This window comes from Phodopus roborovskii, unplaced genomic scaffold, assembly GCF_943737965.1.
Source record: "Phodopus roborovskii unplaced genomic scaffold, PHOROB, whole genome shotgun sequence".
Lineage (NCBI taxonomy): Eukaryota > Metazoa > Chordata > Mammalia > Rodentia > Cricetidae > Phodopus > Phodopus roborovskii.
The window spans coordinates 88,763-107,501 of NW_026126542.1; the positions used below are offsets into that span (position 1 = coordinate 88,763).

The window sequence follows — 18,739 nt, forward strand, 5'->3', positions numbered from 1 at the left end:
ACTCACAGGTGGGGATCCATCCACTGGAGCTTAGTTGACTTACCAGGGGCCATACCCTTACACACACACACACACACACACACACACACACACACACACACACACACCAGCTCCTCCTTTCTCAGAAGCCATCAGCTGTCAGTAGTTCCTCATGAGGAGTAGAGGCTCTGAGTCCTTACCTGGTCCATGTTGGAATGTTTTGTGCAGGTTCTGTGCAGGCAGCTGCAGCTGGTGTGAGTTCTTGGGTACAATGGTCCTGTTGTCATCTCCAGAAGTCACCGTTTGACTCTGGTTCCCCCTCACCCATCTCTGATACCCATTCTGTCCCTCTTCCTCGATGGTCCCTGGGCCTTAGGAAATAGGCAAGTGATACAGTTGTCCCACTTGTTGCTGAGCACTCCACAGACACTTACTCTCTCTGCCTTTTGACCAGTTGTGAGTTTCTGTGTTAACCACTGTACACACACACACACACACACACACACACACACTCACTCACACACACATGCACGCACGCATGCACGCACACACAGGCATGCACACGCACGCACATGCACACACATGCACGTACACACTTCTTCTTTGATGAGGACTGGAGTTGTACAAATCTATAGGTACAAAATCCAAATCTATAGTCTATACGGCAGTTTGATACTGTGTCTACTTAGCAAAAAATAAAAAATAAAAAATAAATAAATAAAATAGTAGTTTCACTCTTCACTCTTGGACCTATGAGCTCCCTAACCATGGATTCCTAGCCAGATTTATACTACCAGGAATACAATTTCATTCCATCTTTTCCTCACCATACTGAAAAAGAATTTCAAGTGTTGTTAATATGACAAAATGACCCTAGTCCCAGAAAGTGGACCTGTGCACTGCAGATCCATCTTTTCTGTGATGAAAACATTTCAATAATACACCATCAAATAGAACCTAGGCATTGAATGAATGTCATGACAAGGTTGATTCCATCACAAGAGTGGTAGGTTGGCTTGATAGCAGAGAGAGGCTTTTTGTATATTAAGTGGACTAAAGTGGAAAAATTTGTATGATCACCTTAAAAGGGGCCAGGAACACTTTGCTAAAATTCAGTAACTGGTTATTGTAATGACCACGTCAAATTGGCATGGTGTGGGCAGGGTGGATATCTTACTATAGGTTATGGCCATAGTTACATGACTACATATTTGACAAAACTCAGCAAAATTGTATTCTTAGGAAGATTTGTTTACTGCTTACAAATTTGTCAATAAGATTTACTTTAAAAGAAATGTAATCACATTATGACAACAGAAAACAATCTGATATGCATTCCTGAATACATTAAAATTTGGTAAAATGAGGGGTTGGAGAAATGGCTCCATGGGTAAAAGCTCTTGTTGCCCAAGCTTGACAACCCGAGTTCAATTCCTCAGCACCGTGACATCAATACATACACCAGTAACCACAGCACTGGGAATAGGGGCTGGAGGGGGCAGGAAGAAATAGACAGAGGATCAGGGTCCCTGAGCCTTGCTGGCCAGCCAGCATAACTAGGAGGGGAGAGGGGACAAACCAAGATTCAGTGACGAGACCCTGTCTTATTGGGATCAGTAAGTCAGAGAATGGTAGTACAATGCACCCAATGTCCTTTGTCTGGCTTCCACTCATGCACATTCGTGCACGCACACACATGTACACCAAACTTTAACATTTGGTAAAATAAAAATAAACAGAATCTGTCCTTTTTGAATACTTGAGTTAAAATATGTGGAAACTATCTGCAAATTATGAAGCACTGGGCCTCCTTGGTTTTGAATTGAAATGCTACTTCACAGCTAAAATAAGATGGGTGTAGAGGTGCATACCTGTAATCCTAGCATGTGGAAGGCAGAAAACTTGCAAGTTCATAAGTTTGAGGCCAGCTTAGGCTAAGTGGTCAGACCCTGTCTGTCTCATTGGGAGGGAGGGGGGTGGAGACCATGACCTAGGTGGGAAACTAGTGCTTGTCTTCACCATCCTCAGTGTGTTCATTCTTCTGAATTCTTCGTGTGTGAAGATTTTTAGCCTGGGGAAGTTTTTTGTTTTGTTTTGTTTTGTTTTGTTTTGTTTTGTTTTGACACATCGTTAAGATTAATTGAGCCTCTAGATTTTACAGTTTCTAAAAGCAATTTATGTATGAAGAATCGGGACGGATTTTTACTGCCGCATCTGCTGTGTCCCCTTTGTAGCTCATAGCCAGGTCTAGAAGATGTTGTTGGAGCAGTGGCACTAATTGCATTTTCCCTTTGCTTTTGCCAAAGAAAGGGAGACATATTTGTGTTGTTAGTGGGAGAATGGATGAAACAGAATCAGCACTCTAAAAGCATTGGGTGTTACAATTTAAGAAAGAGAGGGGAAATGACTCCTCCCTGGGTTTACGGACTGTAAAACCAAAGGGTATTTAATAGGCTTCGAGTAAATATTTGTAGCCCGTTACTTGTGCCCACAATTCTATCTCCATCCGTCCTAGGTTGCTTTATCCCAGTGATCTCAGCTTCATCTCATCCATATCTCTGTTACCAACAGTCACGTCTCAGGCAAGAGCAAGCTGTCCCTTGTCACACTCCATGTGATTCTGTGTTGCTTGTTTTCCTAGGTGCCTATCTGGCACCAGATTTAAAGTTTAAATTTAAAATTAAAATTTAAAAACGGGGTGGTTCTCAATTTGGACTTGGAAAAGTGCCTCAAATGTAACCCATTTTGCTGCTCCGTCTAATCTCCACCCCCACCTCTACCCCGAGCTGCACTCCATCTTCTCTGGCCTCCGGGGCAGCCTTCCCTCACCATCATCAGGTGCCCTCAGTCTCCTGCCATCACCCAAAACAAAATCACAGCCCTATTCCTCCCGCATTTCTGCCACATTGACAAAAGACCTCTGTCCTCTGTGACAAGCAGCACTCATGGGATGTACACCGAATTCCTCTATTTTTTCCTCTCCCCAAACAGTGATCAAAGCCTTTCCCTGCTTCTGAATGAACTCATGGGAGCCTTTCCTTTTGTTCACTCAAAAAAAAGAAAAAAAAAGGGGGTGTCTCACTGTTACATCTACTGTCCAGGGCTGCTGTGCTGTTGCAAAGTCTCCATCCTCCTGGTAGCCGACCTCCTTCCTCAATGAGACTGTGGACAGGCAGGCAGTCTTCCTGCACCTTGCTGAGGTCTGACCTGTAGTAGTCAAGATGAAAATGAAGGAGAAGCAAGGGGTTTGTTTTGACTTAGTTATTTGGAGAAACTCTTTGGTTTCATGAGGAAAAGTGGTTCGGGGGTAGGAAGTTGTGAGTCCTTTCATTGTCAAGAAAGGTGTGCAGAAGCTTAGAGCACACAATAGGAATGTCTGAGAGATGTGATATGGTTTAGAGATAGGTCAGCCTTCTCAAAGGATTCAGATTAGAGTGTTCTCGGCATACTGACCTTAACAAACACTGTAGGGGTACATGCTTAAAGTGAGAGAAGTCCTGCCAGGACTGCCAGGAACCAGTTCTGATGGATAGAAAACATCCTCACTCTGCGATAGCTGCCCTTTTGACTTTAAAGAAATCATTTGCTCCCTCTGAAAACTGATTTACTCGCTGACCAACATTTTGGTAGGGAACTTTTAGTTTCTATTCCTTTGCGGGAGTTTTTATGACTGCTTTGGGATGAGCAGGGAATATTAGTTTCTTAATTTTGTAACCTTGTGAATATCTCTTGGCTCATACAACTACATGAACTCCCTGACTTCTGATGAGGTGTGTTGTGTGTAGTTGGATCCAGATTTTGCGGTTAAATAAGGATCAGGATAAACAAATAGGCCAAATAGATGTTTATTCAGGGAGAAATAACTTACATCCTAGACAGATGAACACCAGCAAGTTCCACTAAAACCTCTCCTCTCCGCTACCCGCAAGCAAGAGAGTGTTCCTGGCTCCTCCTCAAACCTCCTTCCACAGGTCACTTCCGCCTCTGGCACCACCCCCAATGGGTGTGGGCAGTGCCACAGAAGGAGACAAAGTGAATATCCCACTACAGTCACCCTTTGGTGTGGCAGCTCACAAATAATGACCCAGAGACTTAGTACTAATTGTGAAAGCTCAGCCTTAGCTTAGGCTTGTTCTGCTAGCTCTTACAACTTAAATTAACCAATATTTTTTTTATTAATTTATATTCTACTATGTGCCTTTTATCTCTCTCCAATTCTCTGTCTGACTCCTTCCGTGGTTCCATGGCATCTCATGAGCCTTTATGCATCTCCTTCTCCCTCCCCCCCCCCCCCCCCCCCCCCCCCCCCCCCCCCCCCCCCTCTCTCTCTCTCTCTCTCTCTGCCCAGAAGTCTTGCCTATCCCTCCTGCCTAGCTATTGACCGTTCAGCTTTGCATTACACCAATCACAGCAATACCTCTTCACAGAGTATAAATATCCCACATTCTCCCCCCCCCCTTTTTTTTGTTTTAACTCTGACATAGTAAAACTATATACAATAAGAAACAACTATCAGGTAAGAATTACATTCACAATGTCCAGTCCATTTGTATTTGACTAATTCAGAGGAAGTACTATATTATCTGTCCTATCTTATTGAGAGTCCAAAGTTTTATACCTTAACCACATTTTATTATAACTAAAAGTACCTTTTTTAGAGCTTAAAATATCTCCTTAGATAAACAGCTTAAGCTTTTATGTCTCTCAAACTTATATGCTTTCTTTTGTGTTTCTTTTCTGAATTTGGTAACAAGGAAAACTATAACTGTCTCGTATTCAGAGTTTTTGTCAGGACCTCTGTCTGGCTCCAAAATAAATGCACAGGCGACCCTTTGACTCTGCCTTTCTTTCCAGTGGGAATCTGGTTCTCCCGCCTAACCATAGTCTGTCCAGCTATTGGCTAGTCAGCTTCTTTATTAATCTAATCACAGAAACATATGGTCACACAGTATAAAGGAGTATCCCAAATTTCCCCCTTTCTGCCTAATCAAAAAGGAAGGTTCTAACTTTAACATGGAAAAATTATATACAACAAAAAGTTATTAAGTAACAATTACAGTTACAATATCCAGTCCATTTGTATTTGGCAAATTTAGAGAAAATACTATTTATTTTAGCTTTGTGAGTCTGGTTTTATATCTAATTTACCTTTTATCATAACTAAGGAAAACTTTAAGTCTAATAATTTAGTCTTTAACTCCATCAAAGACCCCATTAGGTAAAATGTTATCTAATGACAGGAACATGTGACTGCCTGGATAGTCACCCAAAGATCTTCTTTAACATTGGAACATCTAGCTTTGGCCTATAGGCCTAGTATATCTGGCATTTTTGAGAAGCAGGGAATGTTGAAGGACTTTCTTTTGTGTCCTGCTGTTCCAATTTAAAGAGTATACTGTCAGCAATTGAAACAAGGGCAGTTTCTTTGCCCAAATGGCTAGCGTTAGATATAATGAAAGTAACTTCCTGATGGAGGTTCTTCTTTGAAGGAAGTAGTTGCTGCCAGGAACAGACATCTCACTGTCAAAAAAAGGCCTTATGTTATTAAAACATTTTAAATGCTAGATTCTATAGGTCTTTGAAGTATTTGAACAATCATCTATCTAAATATGTCCATTTATGACCTTGAAAACATAGCTAACATGACTATTAATTTATATTTCTTAATTATACATCACAATTTAAATGAGCAGCATAAACATGATACCCTAAACGAGAATAGAAACATGCATACAGTGTAACAACTCAAGTTGTATTTGGATCTACATTGCTTGCTGAACGTTTTGGCACCATTTGTAGGTGGAGTTTCTCTGTGTCTCAGCAGTCACTTCCAAATAACCATGTGACAACTTATTAATAATAAATGCTTGGCTGATAGATAGCTCAGGTATATTACCAACTAACTCTTACAACTTAAATTAACCCATTTATATTAATCTACATTTTGCCATGTGGCATTATCTCTCTTTCATATTGGACATCCTCTGTGCCAGCTGGTGACCCTTTGACTTCTGCCCTTCTTCTTCTCAGTGGCCTTAGTTTGGTTCTCCTGCCTAACCTTATCCTGTCCAGCTATTAGAAAAAGTCAGCTTCTTTATTGAACCAATGACAGCAACATATATTCACATAGTATAAAGGAATATCCACACTATCTCATCTTCAACTGCATCAGAGATCTGAGCAGGATATAATATTACTGAGTGGGAAACTTCCAAAACTATAGAAATGACAGAAACAGCTGGCTGCCTGGACTGCCACCCAATTTCCCTCTGCTACTTTGGGGCATCCATCAAGCTCACTAATGGTTTTGAATACATAAAACCTGCTGTTTTTAAGAAAAATTGAGACCCAGGAATCTTAGTATTTATGAGGTTGATAGCAAATGGTAATTAGCACTCTGCCTGAGTGTTCAATGCTTAGCTACTTTGCTGAGATTACTTAGTAAACATCTCTAAGTCTCATTTCCCACATCTGTATAAGAAGATAATGATCCTTGCAATGATTAGAAAGGATTGAGGAATGTTCCCAAAATACTTAAAAGATACCTAGAACAGATGCCCTCACTAGGCGTAAGCTGCCACTCTACACTCACAGTGACAGTGGTACTATCTGGTGAAAAGTGGCTTCATTTTAAGGGTAGAAGTTTTCAAGAGGTGTGAAGGGCTGTAAGGAGTAGTTTTTCCCCTCCACCGGTCTGGTCCCACCTGGGCGCCAGCCCCAAATAACACACAGAGACTCTGTATTTGATATAATGCTATTGGTAAGGTACTAGTTTCTTATCGTCTAGCTCTGTCTTAATTATTAACCCATTAATCTAAGTACTTCCACGTGGTCTTATCTTACCAGAGAGAGAGGCCTCCATAGTGCTCTCCCCGGTCTCTACATGCTGACTCCTCCTTCCTACTTCCTCTTTCCTCCTTGTCTCCTAGTTCCGCCCATCTTCCTTTCCTATTGGACAACAGTGCTTTATTCATTAACCAGTATGAGAAACATACTGGTTACAGAATGACATCTCCCATCATCTCCTCTTTTCTGTCTAAAATAAAAAGAAGGGTTTTAACCTTAACATAGCAAAATATATCACACAACAGTTATCAAATAAGAATCCATTAACATTTAGTAAGATTTAAGAAAATATCCCATCATCTGCTTTGTGAGTCTAAAGTCCTATATGTAACTTATCTTTAATCCTAAGGAAAACTATAACCATAACTATCTGTCTTCACTCTTCAAAGACCACACAGAAGGATAATATATAAACTCTAGAAATGACTAAGACAACTCACTGCCTGGTCAGTCACCCCAAGTTCTTCTGTAATCTTCCATCTTCAGCCTATAGGGTATAGTGTGTCTGGCAGACTCTTCAGCAAAGCAGAAAATTTTAAACTGTCTTCTTGTATTGGCAGTTTGTCAGTCACTTTTCTCTGTCCTGCAGACTGTCTGGCAGACTCTTCCATGAAGCAGGAACTCTGTAGCAATGTCCATCTTGAATCAGCAGTCACATTTCTGTGGGTCCTGCATGTCCAGTTTATACAGCATAAAGTCAAAACAGTCCAGACAAGAGTAGTATTGTGTCCAAATGGCTAGTCTTGCCATATTGGAAGTAAACTTCATAACGCGTCTCTTCAATGTCCATCTTTCTTTTTCCTTTCTGGTGCAGGTGATGTTGCCAGGAGCAGTTGTGCCTCATTGTCAAGAAAAACCCTAAACCATTTTAAATGCCATATTCTGTAGGTCTTTGAAAGGTTTGAAGAATGCCTATTTATCTCAAATACATCTCTGTATATCTAGAAATCCTAAGTAACGTAACTATAAGTTTTGACTACTATAGGTAACGATCTATAATCTGTACTAAGTTATACATTTTTAAATGAGCTATATAAATGCAATACCTAGACAAGAGGAGAAATATACATACAAAAAAATTGACCTTAAATTGTACCAATAAATGAAAATCCATTCCAAAACAAAGTATTCATATCTATACCATAATCTCCTTTTTACCTGTGAAAATATTGGTTGTGATCATTAACCATTTATAAATTATGTCTAAGGACAAGTTACTGGGGAAAAGGATTTCCATTTTTGTTTCCACAGAAAATGAAAAGCTGTGGATTCCTTCCAGACTAATGTGGTTTGATCAAACATAATTTTGAAGTCAAAGCATTTTTAAAATATATAAGTTGAATTAATATAGCAGTATTTCCTTTAACAGTTGTTTCCTCAACATTCAAATGATATAAAGACAATATGCCATACAGTACAGATTCTCTCTGAGCTTTTCATCTTTAAGTGGATTTATTATTACTCTGTGTCTTTTATTTTTTATTTTTTGAGACAGGGTTTCTCTGTGTAATTTTTATCTGTCCTGGAATTCACTCTGCATACCAGGTTTACTTTGCAATCACAGAGATCTGCTTGCCTCTGTCTCCTGAGTGCTGGGATTAAAGGAATGTGCCACTACACCCAACTCCTCGCTGTATTTTTAAAACCATTTTATTCCTTTTCTCTCCCAAGCCTACATATATTTTAGAACACACTGTAAACCTTTAGCGCTTTTTTTAAATGTGAATCTGTCTTTACTGTAAATCTTTATCTTTTTCTGGCCACGAGTCTTTTATCTGGTAAACAACAACATTGCTAAAATGAAAGTCATAGTTATTTCTGCCACAGTTTATCAAAGATGGCAGCGGGTACCTTTACCGTCAGCAGTGAGAGCTGTGCTCACCGCCTTGGTCTCTGCTGCACCCAGCAGCATGCTGCCGGCTTGGAGATGTGGTCACTGCCATTGCCAGCTCTCGTACACACCAATAAACTGTTAGCAGTGCTTCTTAAAAGCCCTGTGGTTTTTTGCTGCTTATGCTGAGTCAGGAAACTTTCCTTAAAGGAGCCACGCAAATATCTGCTTGTCTCTAGCATATTAGAGTCCAACCGAGAAAAATGCTGCTACCAAGAAACCTTGCTTGTCTCTGTTCTTTTGTTTGTAAAACCCCTTTTTAAGCTTTTGTTAAATTTTAAGTGAAAGTTCATATTAGCCACGTTGGGCGCCATTTGTAAGGAGTAGTTTTTATGCCGTGCCAGCCATAAATATCACACAGAGACTCTGTATTAAATATTATTCTGTTGGCCAGTTACTTGTTTCTTATCGGCTAGCTCTGTGTTAAGTATTAGCCCATTTCTGTTAACCTATGTATTTCCACATGGTCTCATCTTACCGGAGAGCCAGCTGTCGTCTGGTCTCCCCAGTCTCTCCATGTTGACTCCTCCTTACTACTTCCTCTTTCCTCCTTGTCTCCTAGTCCCTCCTCTCTTGCTTTCCTCTTGGCCAACAGTGCTTTATTCATTAACCAGTATGAGAAAAATATTTACAGAATGACATCTCCCATCACAGGGCAGTGAGAGGGCTCTGTGGATAAAGGTGCCTGCCACCAAGCCTAAAGCCCTAAGTTTGACATTGAGAGCCCACGGAGTGGAAGGAGAGAAACCACCCCTGCAAGGTGGCCCTGGCCTCCACTTCTGCATGATGCCCGTGTACCTGCACACAAACTAAAGTTTAATTTATAAAAAGGACTGAAAGGAGAGTGAAGATGGAAAATCCTTACCATTTTCTAGTAAGTGGGAAATTTAGGTGACTGAGCCCCATGGGTCATAAAACTCCATTTCCTGCTAATAAAATGAGCTACGGGTTTAAAAGACATGCCTACTACATTTCAGTTGTACTCAGTTTAACAGCTTGCACGAGGCAGAAGTTTTCAGAGCATCTAGCTCTTCCTGCTTTCTGTTGCATTTGATGTTGTTTAGCCCAGAAAACAGCTGTACAAAGGTCACCACAAACCACAAGCTCTCCTCTTTCTAGGTAATAAAACCTTACTTTCTTCAAGTGTCTCGGAGGCTAGGAAACTCGAGGCTGTGTCATCCTATTGGCCAAAAGAATCCCTAAAATGTGTTGCTTAGGAAGCTTTAGGTTGGGGTTGGGACTTTAGCTTCAGAGATCTTTAGAATGTTTCCCTTTTCTCAGACTCTATTGGTTTCAGCTACTTGGAGGCAAAGACCTATCTTAAGTGACATTAGGTGTTGACAATGGGGTCTCCAGTTTCTTCCTCCTATCTCCATATATTAGCACACACACACACACACACACACACACACACTGAAAGGCTGTGCAACTTGTTTGTCGGGCACAGTCGAATGTGTGTATCCCCGTTCCACGTGTTGTATGCTGAGAAGGACAGTGACATGACTGCAGTAATTCAAAGCAGGGTTTTAAGTGAATCAATAAGAATAAGCCTGTGGGATTAGTCCCAATTGAAAAGTTCAGCACGACCAGGGGAAGGTTGCATTGCTGCAGGGGATTAACAAATGGCTGGCTGTGGAGAACAGTATTCATGATCCAGCCACATTCTGAGTGATGGACAGCTTCAGTCCTGTGCCACCCATCTTTCCTCCGACACACAGACTCAGAGTGGGGGATCATAAAAGCATGCTTTGAAAACATCTTTCCTCCTCAGAAACCTCTGCCTGATTGTGAAATGAATCCTACCAAGTCACAGAAAAGTCCTGGCTTTAAAATTGCTCCAGTCTAGGGGAAGAAGATGAAATGTGACTCTCCTTCCATAGACCAGCCTGGGATGAGAAAACAGAGGAGGCCCTCTGGGTAATGAAAGACTAGAGTAGGATCACCCTATCATCAAGGCACACGGTGTAGTAACAAAAAGAACCCTTTACTGTCTGCAAGGCTATTATTGACACCCTGTTATTTGATCCTTACAACAAAGGATATGTGTCCCTATTCACAGATGAGGAAAGTAAAGTGCTGGATGTCTAATAATCTGATTTCAGGTTTGGTGGTTTCTTTGACCTGCTGAGTCCTGCTGAGTGCTAATTTATGGAGATTGTATAGACAATTTGTAAATACCCATGTGTTAATCAGCTTTTCATTACTATAGCAAAAAACATGAGGCAATCAACTTAAAATGAGGAAAAGCTCATTTGGGCTCACAGTTTTAAAGGCCCCAGTCCATAGTTATTTGGCCTTGCATTTGGAGGCAGTGTATTATAATGGGAGCACATGGTAGAAGAACCCTGTTCATGGAGCGACAGATCAATGTTTCACAGCCCCTTCAAAGGTAAAATTGTCAGTGACATAAAACTTCCTTCCTTGAACTCCACCCTCAAAGGCTTCTGAATACCCATGATCTGGAAGGCCCAAGTATGTACATGCAAATAGATTCTCAGACTTTTGAACATTTTCATTTTATTAACTTTATACATTATGTGAAATCTATCAATTCTTTTTACTTTATACATGGCTTGAAAGGGACCATGTATTGAATCTTGTAAGAGTACACAGAGAGACACATATGCTTATAGGAAATAATATTTATTATAATCCCGAATTATGACCTAGGAGAAGTTCAGTGCCAAAAGATGGGTGCTTATAGTGTTGACATACATAAGAACATGATGTTCCAATCCATTTTTATTCTTTCTAAAAGATATAAAGAAATAAGGAGTAGGGATTAAAAAGATATTTGAAATTAACTTAATTTCTTTCCTGATATTTTTCTTTGAAAAAAGTTACAGAGTAACTACTGTCACATCTCTTTACATGAATCTGACTGAACGCATTGACTGAGTGTAAGCCTCTAGCCTTGGACTCTCTCTACATGAATATGGCTCCATTCAGTGGTGTTATAGCTTTTAGGTATTATTAAAACTGAAAGTTGAGAAAGTTCTGAAGATCTATATCCCTTTGGTAAATTTTATATTGTTGCTACCACTTGTACAATTGATGGGTAAGAGTCCCTTGAAGGTACACACCATAGACCTCTCAATAATACAGTGGAGTGGCTGGTAAATTTGTGCAAATAATAATTCTCTTTTATCTTAAGTTTTTGCTAGCTAGACTTGTGACACTACTCCTATATCCATTGTCCACTTGTACTTGAACAGTCCCCTCTGAGCTCTGTAGCTAGTTTAACTGCTCCATGTTCAATAGTACTGTGGAAGCACCACCACTGCAACAATGCTGACCTGGATCAAACACAATACATGAAGCTCTCTATGGAGACAGTAAAAGGTAGTGGGCTGGGTTTCTTTCCTTCTTACTTTCTCAGAGGTAGCCACCTTTGGAAGCAGGGCCAAGGCTCCCTCATAGCTCTTTTGGTGATGTATAAATGTTCTCGGGAAATTTTCAGTGCTTTGTGAGGCCACTGGAGTCTGGGTTATTGAGGCTTCAGGAAAATGTAGCTTCTGGGGTATGTTTCTGTTTGCATACTATCAAGGACAGAAAGCTGATCTTTCACCCATACTGTGCCACTGGGATGGAAACAACATTCCAATTTAGAGTTAGAACTGGGGTTAATGTTTGCACCAAGTATCTACCTTTCCACTGAAGTATGTTCCTATTCTGTTCTTTCCTACTCTATTTACATTCCAGGTCCTTGTGTTTCTCGACATGTGGGCATTTTGAGATCCAATTCCATACATAGTGAAACACATACAAGTATTTGTTTTTTACTTATGTTTACTACACATATGCACACCTTCACTCTAGTACACAGATCAGAGTGTGGGGTATCTTGGTCAGGACAAAACTGTACAGCTGCTATTTTGACTGGTTTTTTATTATTTTCAACATCATAAGAATAGAACCATAGTAGGCATAGTGGAGTAGGTCTTTAATCCTGGCACTTTGGGAGGTAGGGGTAGTCAGTCAGATCCCACATAGTGGGTTCCAGGCCAGCCAAGACTACATAGAGACTCAGAAGGACCCTGTTTCAAAACAAAAGTATATGACCATAAAGTAATACTGTGTTTGAATTCTTCTACCCAGGATTATGCTGTGACTAAAACACCTTTTTGAGTAAAGAATGCCATTGTGTAAGTTACATACTCATTCATTTGTAGTTATATGGGTGTTTTTTTTTTTACTTTGGATTATTAAAAATAGCAAATCAGTAAAATATTTCTCTTTTAATAGAACTCAGCATTCATCTCTCTTGAATTTTCAGTATATCCAAGGGTGGGATGGCTTCTCATATAGTGCATATATTTTTTTTATGCTGACAGTTTTCCTAAATTGATGTACAAGTAAACACCCCTAAGCTCCTGTTTTCAGAGTACAATTTTCTTTTGCTTTAGATTAGCGATGCCAGTTAGTGTGGGATGTTGAGATATTTGCTACCCATCTCAGATTATATTCATAAACACATATGTGTTTACATTTCCCACTTATTTGGTATAGATTGAAAGGCAGAAATTTGCCTTGTCATATGCCCACAGGATTACCAGTGAAAATGCCACAGAAACGAAAAAGGAACCATCCATTAATTTTCAAAAATCCAATGGTAATCACAATAAAGTTTATTAGCGATGTCTAGTTTATGATGTAGAAGCATGAATTTCAACTGCACACACATAATATTTAATTCATAGACTGAAACCTGAATGACTATTTGACTGAGGCTTGGTCCTTCAGATTCTGCCTCTCACATAATTAATTTGTAACAGTTTGAATTGCATTTCATGACTTCGATATTCTCTAATTTGTTCTTGTTTTGAAAGGAAACAGTAACTCAATATATTAAACTCTGTTTATAATCTTCAGCACTGAGCATTTTAATTCTGTCAAGCATGTGTCAGCAAAGGCTGAAAAGAGCTGTAACCACAGGGCCCCAGTGCATTAGGTTACATAATGGTTCAGCCAACTAACTTACCTGTGTGGGCTGGAGGGCAATATAACTAAGAATAATATTCCTGGTATTAGAAAAAGAACTCTCAAAGTAAGAGGTGCCTAGGATCAATCTAGAAAAGCCTGTTAGGCTAGATTTCCAAATAACTTCCCTTTTGGACAGACTTACATTATTTCATTCATATATTCCTTATCATTCATTCACACAATGGCTCAAGAAACACTGAATAGTGTGTAGCAGGCCATCCTCTTGATTCTGGGCATATAGCCCAGAACAAATCTGGTTTTGTTAATATGAACATACATTTTTAGATGGGGAAGAGGCAAGAAAACATAGACAGAGATTACAGTGAGATATAAGTAGGGATGGCAAAATCATGTGATACTCCCAGAGGAAATATGAAAAACAGGAAAGTCCTTTTCGGGGGGAGGGGGAACTTCAGACAGAACAGCCACTGGCACTTGTGTAATGGTGGGAAGGAACTGAGCAGTGTGGATGTTCACCACAGGAAGTTATTTAAGAGGGTTAGGACAGTATCTAGATGGGCTGCAGGACAAAGAGGCCTCTGGGGTTAGAAGTTTGGAGGAGAGGTCAGTAGGAAGGCAGAGACTTATCAGAGGAGCCATGGCCACTGGAATGACCTTAACCTTTTTTTTTTTTTAAGAGAATATTCAAAATCCAAGGATTCTGAATAAGAAAGCAATGAATCAATTTTTAAAAATCATTATCTTGAAAAGTGGGTAAAGTGGACTGTAGGGGAAAGGCATGGAATAGAATGAAATTAAGTTGAGACATCTAACTGGTATGGCATAGGTGTTTTACTTTGTGGGATTATTAAATTCACTGTGCTTTAGTAATTACATTAATGCCTGGACATCAGCCATGGGTAAACTCTCTGACTCCATCTTTTCCCCATTCTCAGGTACTTACTTCAGCCATTACTCAAGTTATCTATGCTGTAGTCATCTGCTCCTTCTAGATAAAATGCCATCCATTCAAATCCTACCTGTCCTTCAACTCCTCTCTCTCAACTCCTCTCTCGTACCACTGCCTTTACACTGCCGCCAATATGCGAACGATTTCTCTGAGTCCTGAAACATCATTGCGTGTTGAAGCAGCAGTAGGCTTGCTAAGGCCTTGTACCCACAGAGGCCAGATTCTCTGTGGGTGTTACTTAACCTCTGGTTTCCCCTGAAAATTGGGGTCCATAATTCCTACCACATTAAGCTGTTGTGAGGATTTAATGGGTTATGGCATCATGTAAATTGGTTTGTAACACATATTAATTCTTAGCATTATTTTTATCATCAGGATCCATATTTAGTAGAAACTTCAAATAAAACCTGTTAGAGATGAAGTGGAGAGACATATGGACTGGGTAAAAGGACACTTGGACAGCTGTGCAATGCTGAATGTCACTGAGCCCTGTATCTTACTTTCTTCAGCTGAAAAAAAATTTTTTTTACTATCAGTTCAAAGTGGCCATATTTGTATCTAAAAGTCACCCCCAACCCTACCAAAACTGAACTCTTTGTTGCTATTAGCATCTAAACTATCTATTTCTTTGAACACCTAAATGTAATCTGTTGGCTAGTCTTGCTGATGGAACCCAGATCATATCGAGTCCATCCACTTCACATCTCCCCATGACTACTGCTACAACCTTAGTCCAATACTCTTCTCTCTGCAGCAGCTTCCTAATCTACACATGCCCCCTTTCAGCTTATTTTCCACATAGCCAGACTGGTGTTTAAAGCATAAACCAAGCTTAGAGTGACGCTGTCTTCCCTGAGTCCTACTTCCTTGGAGGCTCAGATGGAGTACTGGAGCTCAGGAGTTTGAGAACAGCCTGAGCAAAAACACATTGAGACTCCATCTCAGACAATAATATACAAATAAAGCACAAACCGATTGTTCCCCTGCCTAACACTCCTCAGTGGCTTCTCTTTATAGGATCAGACAGTCAGTCCTTTGCCCCCTCAGGCCACTGTCCCCACCATGCTCCCCACCAGTGGATGCCTTGGCCTTTAGCATTGGTTGGAACACTCAGGCCCTGGAAGTCCACATGACTTGTCATTTATAACCTAACTCTAATTGCTTCTTAACTTCTATTGGTATTGCTCTACACACAATCCTACTCTTACCCGAAAAGGATTGCCACCAAAAGTCCCCTATTTTGTCATTCCCCCATTCCCATCCAGTAGAAGCTAAATGTCCTCACACTAGTCTCATTTCCTAAGCACAGTATCTGGTATAGAGTAAGTAGGTATGCTGGGATAAATGAACAAATACAAACCCGCTTTTAATGAGATACCAAGTTCTGTATTAAGTACATAAACCAAAACCTGTTCTTTAAATGTGTCTGTTTTTCCTTTCATTTAATCCCCATACTGAGTGAACATTAGCGGCAGAAATGTGACAACTTGAAAAGTCAGAAATCTTCTTCCTGCCTTCAGCCTTCAGTTTGCTAATCTCTTCCTGGGCCCTCCCGAACTCTGGCTTCGTGTAAATTGCCCTCCTCTCTGGCCTTTTCCCCGTAGGTTCTAACCGCCCTAAGTCTTATTCTCCAGACCGCAGCCAAAGAGCACAGTTCGGCTGCTCCCGTACCCTCCTGCCGTTCCTTGAGAACGCCTGGGAGTTTTCCTTGTTATCGAGAAAGACCAGAACTTGCTCTTGCCCACCACCAGGCTAACACTTCTGGTTCCCGTCTGCCACCTAGCTGGGTAGCAGGGGCTTCCCGCTTCCAGGACAGTTTTACAAAGCGCCCCAAAGTTGCCTCCTTTACATCTCAGAAGACTGTGTTCCCTTCCGTCTGGAAGCCCACCCGGCCGCGGCCGCGCTCCATCATAAAGCCCCGCACCGCCAAGGGCCCGTCTTTCTGAGCTCATACTTGCTTCACAAACATACACTCGTGGATGAATGCCGGGGCCTTTGCAACCCGTCTGTCATCCCGCGAGCCCGCGCCCACCGACTATTTGCGGAAGGAACAAACCGAGGAGCCGACCAACCAGGCTCGCCCTCCCCACCCGCCGCTGCGCCGCAGCCATGACGCGCTAAGCTGGCGCCGCGAGGACGGGCGTGTCGGGGCGCCTGCGCGACGGGGCACGCATGCGCAGAGGCGCGAGCCTGCTGACAGATTCTCGAAGGCGGCGGCGGCGGCGGCGGCCTTCGGCCGCGGGGAATGGGAGTCTCAGGGCCCTGACTGAGCACCGCCCCCGCCTCCCTGCCGAGACATGGCTCAGGAGAAGATGGAGCTGGACCTGGAGCTGCCCGCGGGCACGGGCGCGAGCCCGGCGGAGGGCGGCGGCCCGGGCGGTGGGGGCCTGCGGAGGTCTAACAGCGCCCCCCTGATCCACGGCCTCAGCGACTCCTCGCCGGTTTTCCAGGCCGAGGCGCCCAGCGCCAGGCGGAACAGCACGACGTTTCCGAGCCGCCACGGCCTGCTGCTCCCGGCCTCGCCGGTCCGCATGCACAGCAGCCGCTTGCACCAGATTAAGCAGGAGGAGGGCATGGACCTCATCAACCGGGAGACGGTCCACGAGCGCGAGGTGCAGACCGCAATGCAGATAAGCCACTCCTGGGAGGAAAGTTTCAGCCTGAGTGACAACGACGTGGAGAAATCCGCCTCCCCGAAGCGCATCGATTTCATTCCGGTGTCTCCAGCACCATCGCCCACCCGGGGAATTGGGAAGCAGTGTTTTTCACCGTCCTTGCAAAGTTTTGTGAGTAGCAACGGATTGCCTCCAAGCCCTATTCCCAGCCCAACCACCCGGTTTACCACCCGGAGAAGCCAGAGTCCCATCAACTGCATCAGACCAAGTGTTCTTGGACCATTGAAAAGAAAATGTGAAATGGAAACTGATTATCAGCCAAAGAGATTTTTCCAGGGCATCACCAACATGCTGTCTTCTGACGTTGCACAGCTGTCAGACCCCGGTGTGTGTGTGTCCTCCGATACCCTGGATGGAAACAGCAGCAGTGCCGGATCTTCCTGTAACTCACCGGCGAAAGTCAGCACTACCACCGACTCTCCTGTGTCGCCGGCCCAAGCAGCCTCCCCCTTTATTCCAGTAGATGAACTTTCGTCTAAGTGATTCAACAGTTTTGAACCCCTTCTCCCCCCAGTGGAGAGACAGAATCAAGTTAGAGCAAGCACTGAACTTTGTCGATTAAGTTGAGGCTGTTTCCTATTTGACTCTTCCCCCTTTTTTTGGAAGTTCCTGAAATGTTATTCTAGAGAATTACTATGTCAGGTTCCTGCAGATGCCCTTGAATTCAGTGTAGTAATATTTTCGGACTTTTTATCAATAAGTGTGTTGAAGCATACATTTTACGCTGCTAATATGTCTAAATACATATGTTATCCCTTGATTTTTTAAATAATTGAGAGCTCTATTTATTTATGGGATTATTAAGTTCTGATGAAAATATAAATGTTGAATTTCAGTTTAGTAAACTGATGTTTTAAAATTCCATAATTCATGGCACACTAATTTTTAATGTTTTCAATGATTGCTGTTTTCCATCTGTTGAAGAACTTACCTACTTACAGTTTTAATGAAAAATGGTAGTCATATCAGTCCATTGGTCGTCTAACTTACCCAGGAGTCCTTGGATATTTAATGTCCTAGACACAAGACAGGAGGGGAAATAACAAAAGGAGAAATCATAACATTTTGCAGCAAATATTTTAAAATTAATTATTTAAAAGTAAAGAAGGCCATTTTCTAACAATTTTAATAATAACTAGTAAGTCACACCAACATAACTACAAAAATGAAAAGTTTCTTTTTGAAAACATTTTTAACCAGAAAGTGCATTCTCTTGGGTATAATCCTAAATGTTTAATGGAACAGTGCCTTGTAGTCTTAGCTCACTGTGGACAGGCAAAGGCAAGGCTCTTGCTACCACTTCAGAGTTAACATTTGTGAAATGTAAACATGTGGGAAGCCCTATTGAGTGTTGGGAAAACACCCAGACAGATGATACTCTCTCAGTCATTGATAGGCTTTAAACTACCCAGTCATGTCTCAATTCTTAAAATCCTTGCCAATGAAGCCAGGCAG

General features: G+C 41.7%; 2 protein-coding genes across 2 annotated transcripts in view; both read left to right on the forward strand.

The window, feature by feature from the left end:
* Window positions 1-18,739, forward strand: part of Pip5k1b (phosphatidylinositol-4-phosphate 5-kinase type 1 beta) — a 269,852-nt gene that overhangs the window by 62,104 nt on the left and 189,009 nt on the right. The window lies entirely within an intron of this gene.
* Pabir1 (PP2A Aalpha (PPP2R1A) and B55A (PPP2R2A) interacting phosphatase regulator 1) lies at window positions 16,772-18,056 on the forward strand. Its single transcript, XM_051200133.1, has one exon. The coding sequence runs from the start codon at window positions 16,907-16,909 to the stop codon at window positions 17,765-17,767; it is 861 nt and encodes a 286-aa protein (XP_051056090.1). The 5' UTR covers window positions 16,772-16,906; the 3' UTR covers window positions 17,768-18,056.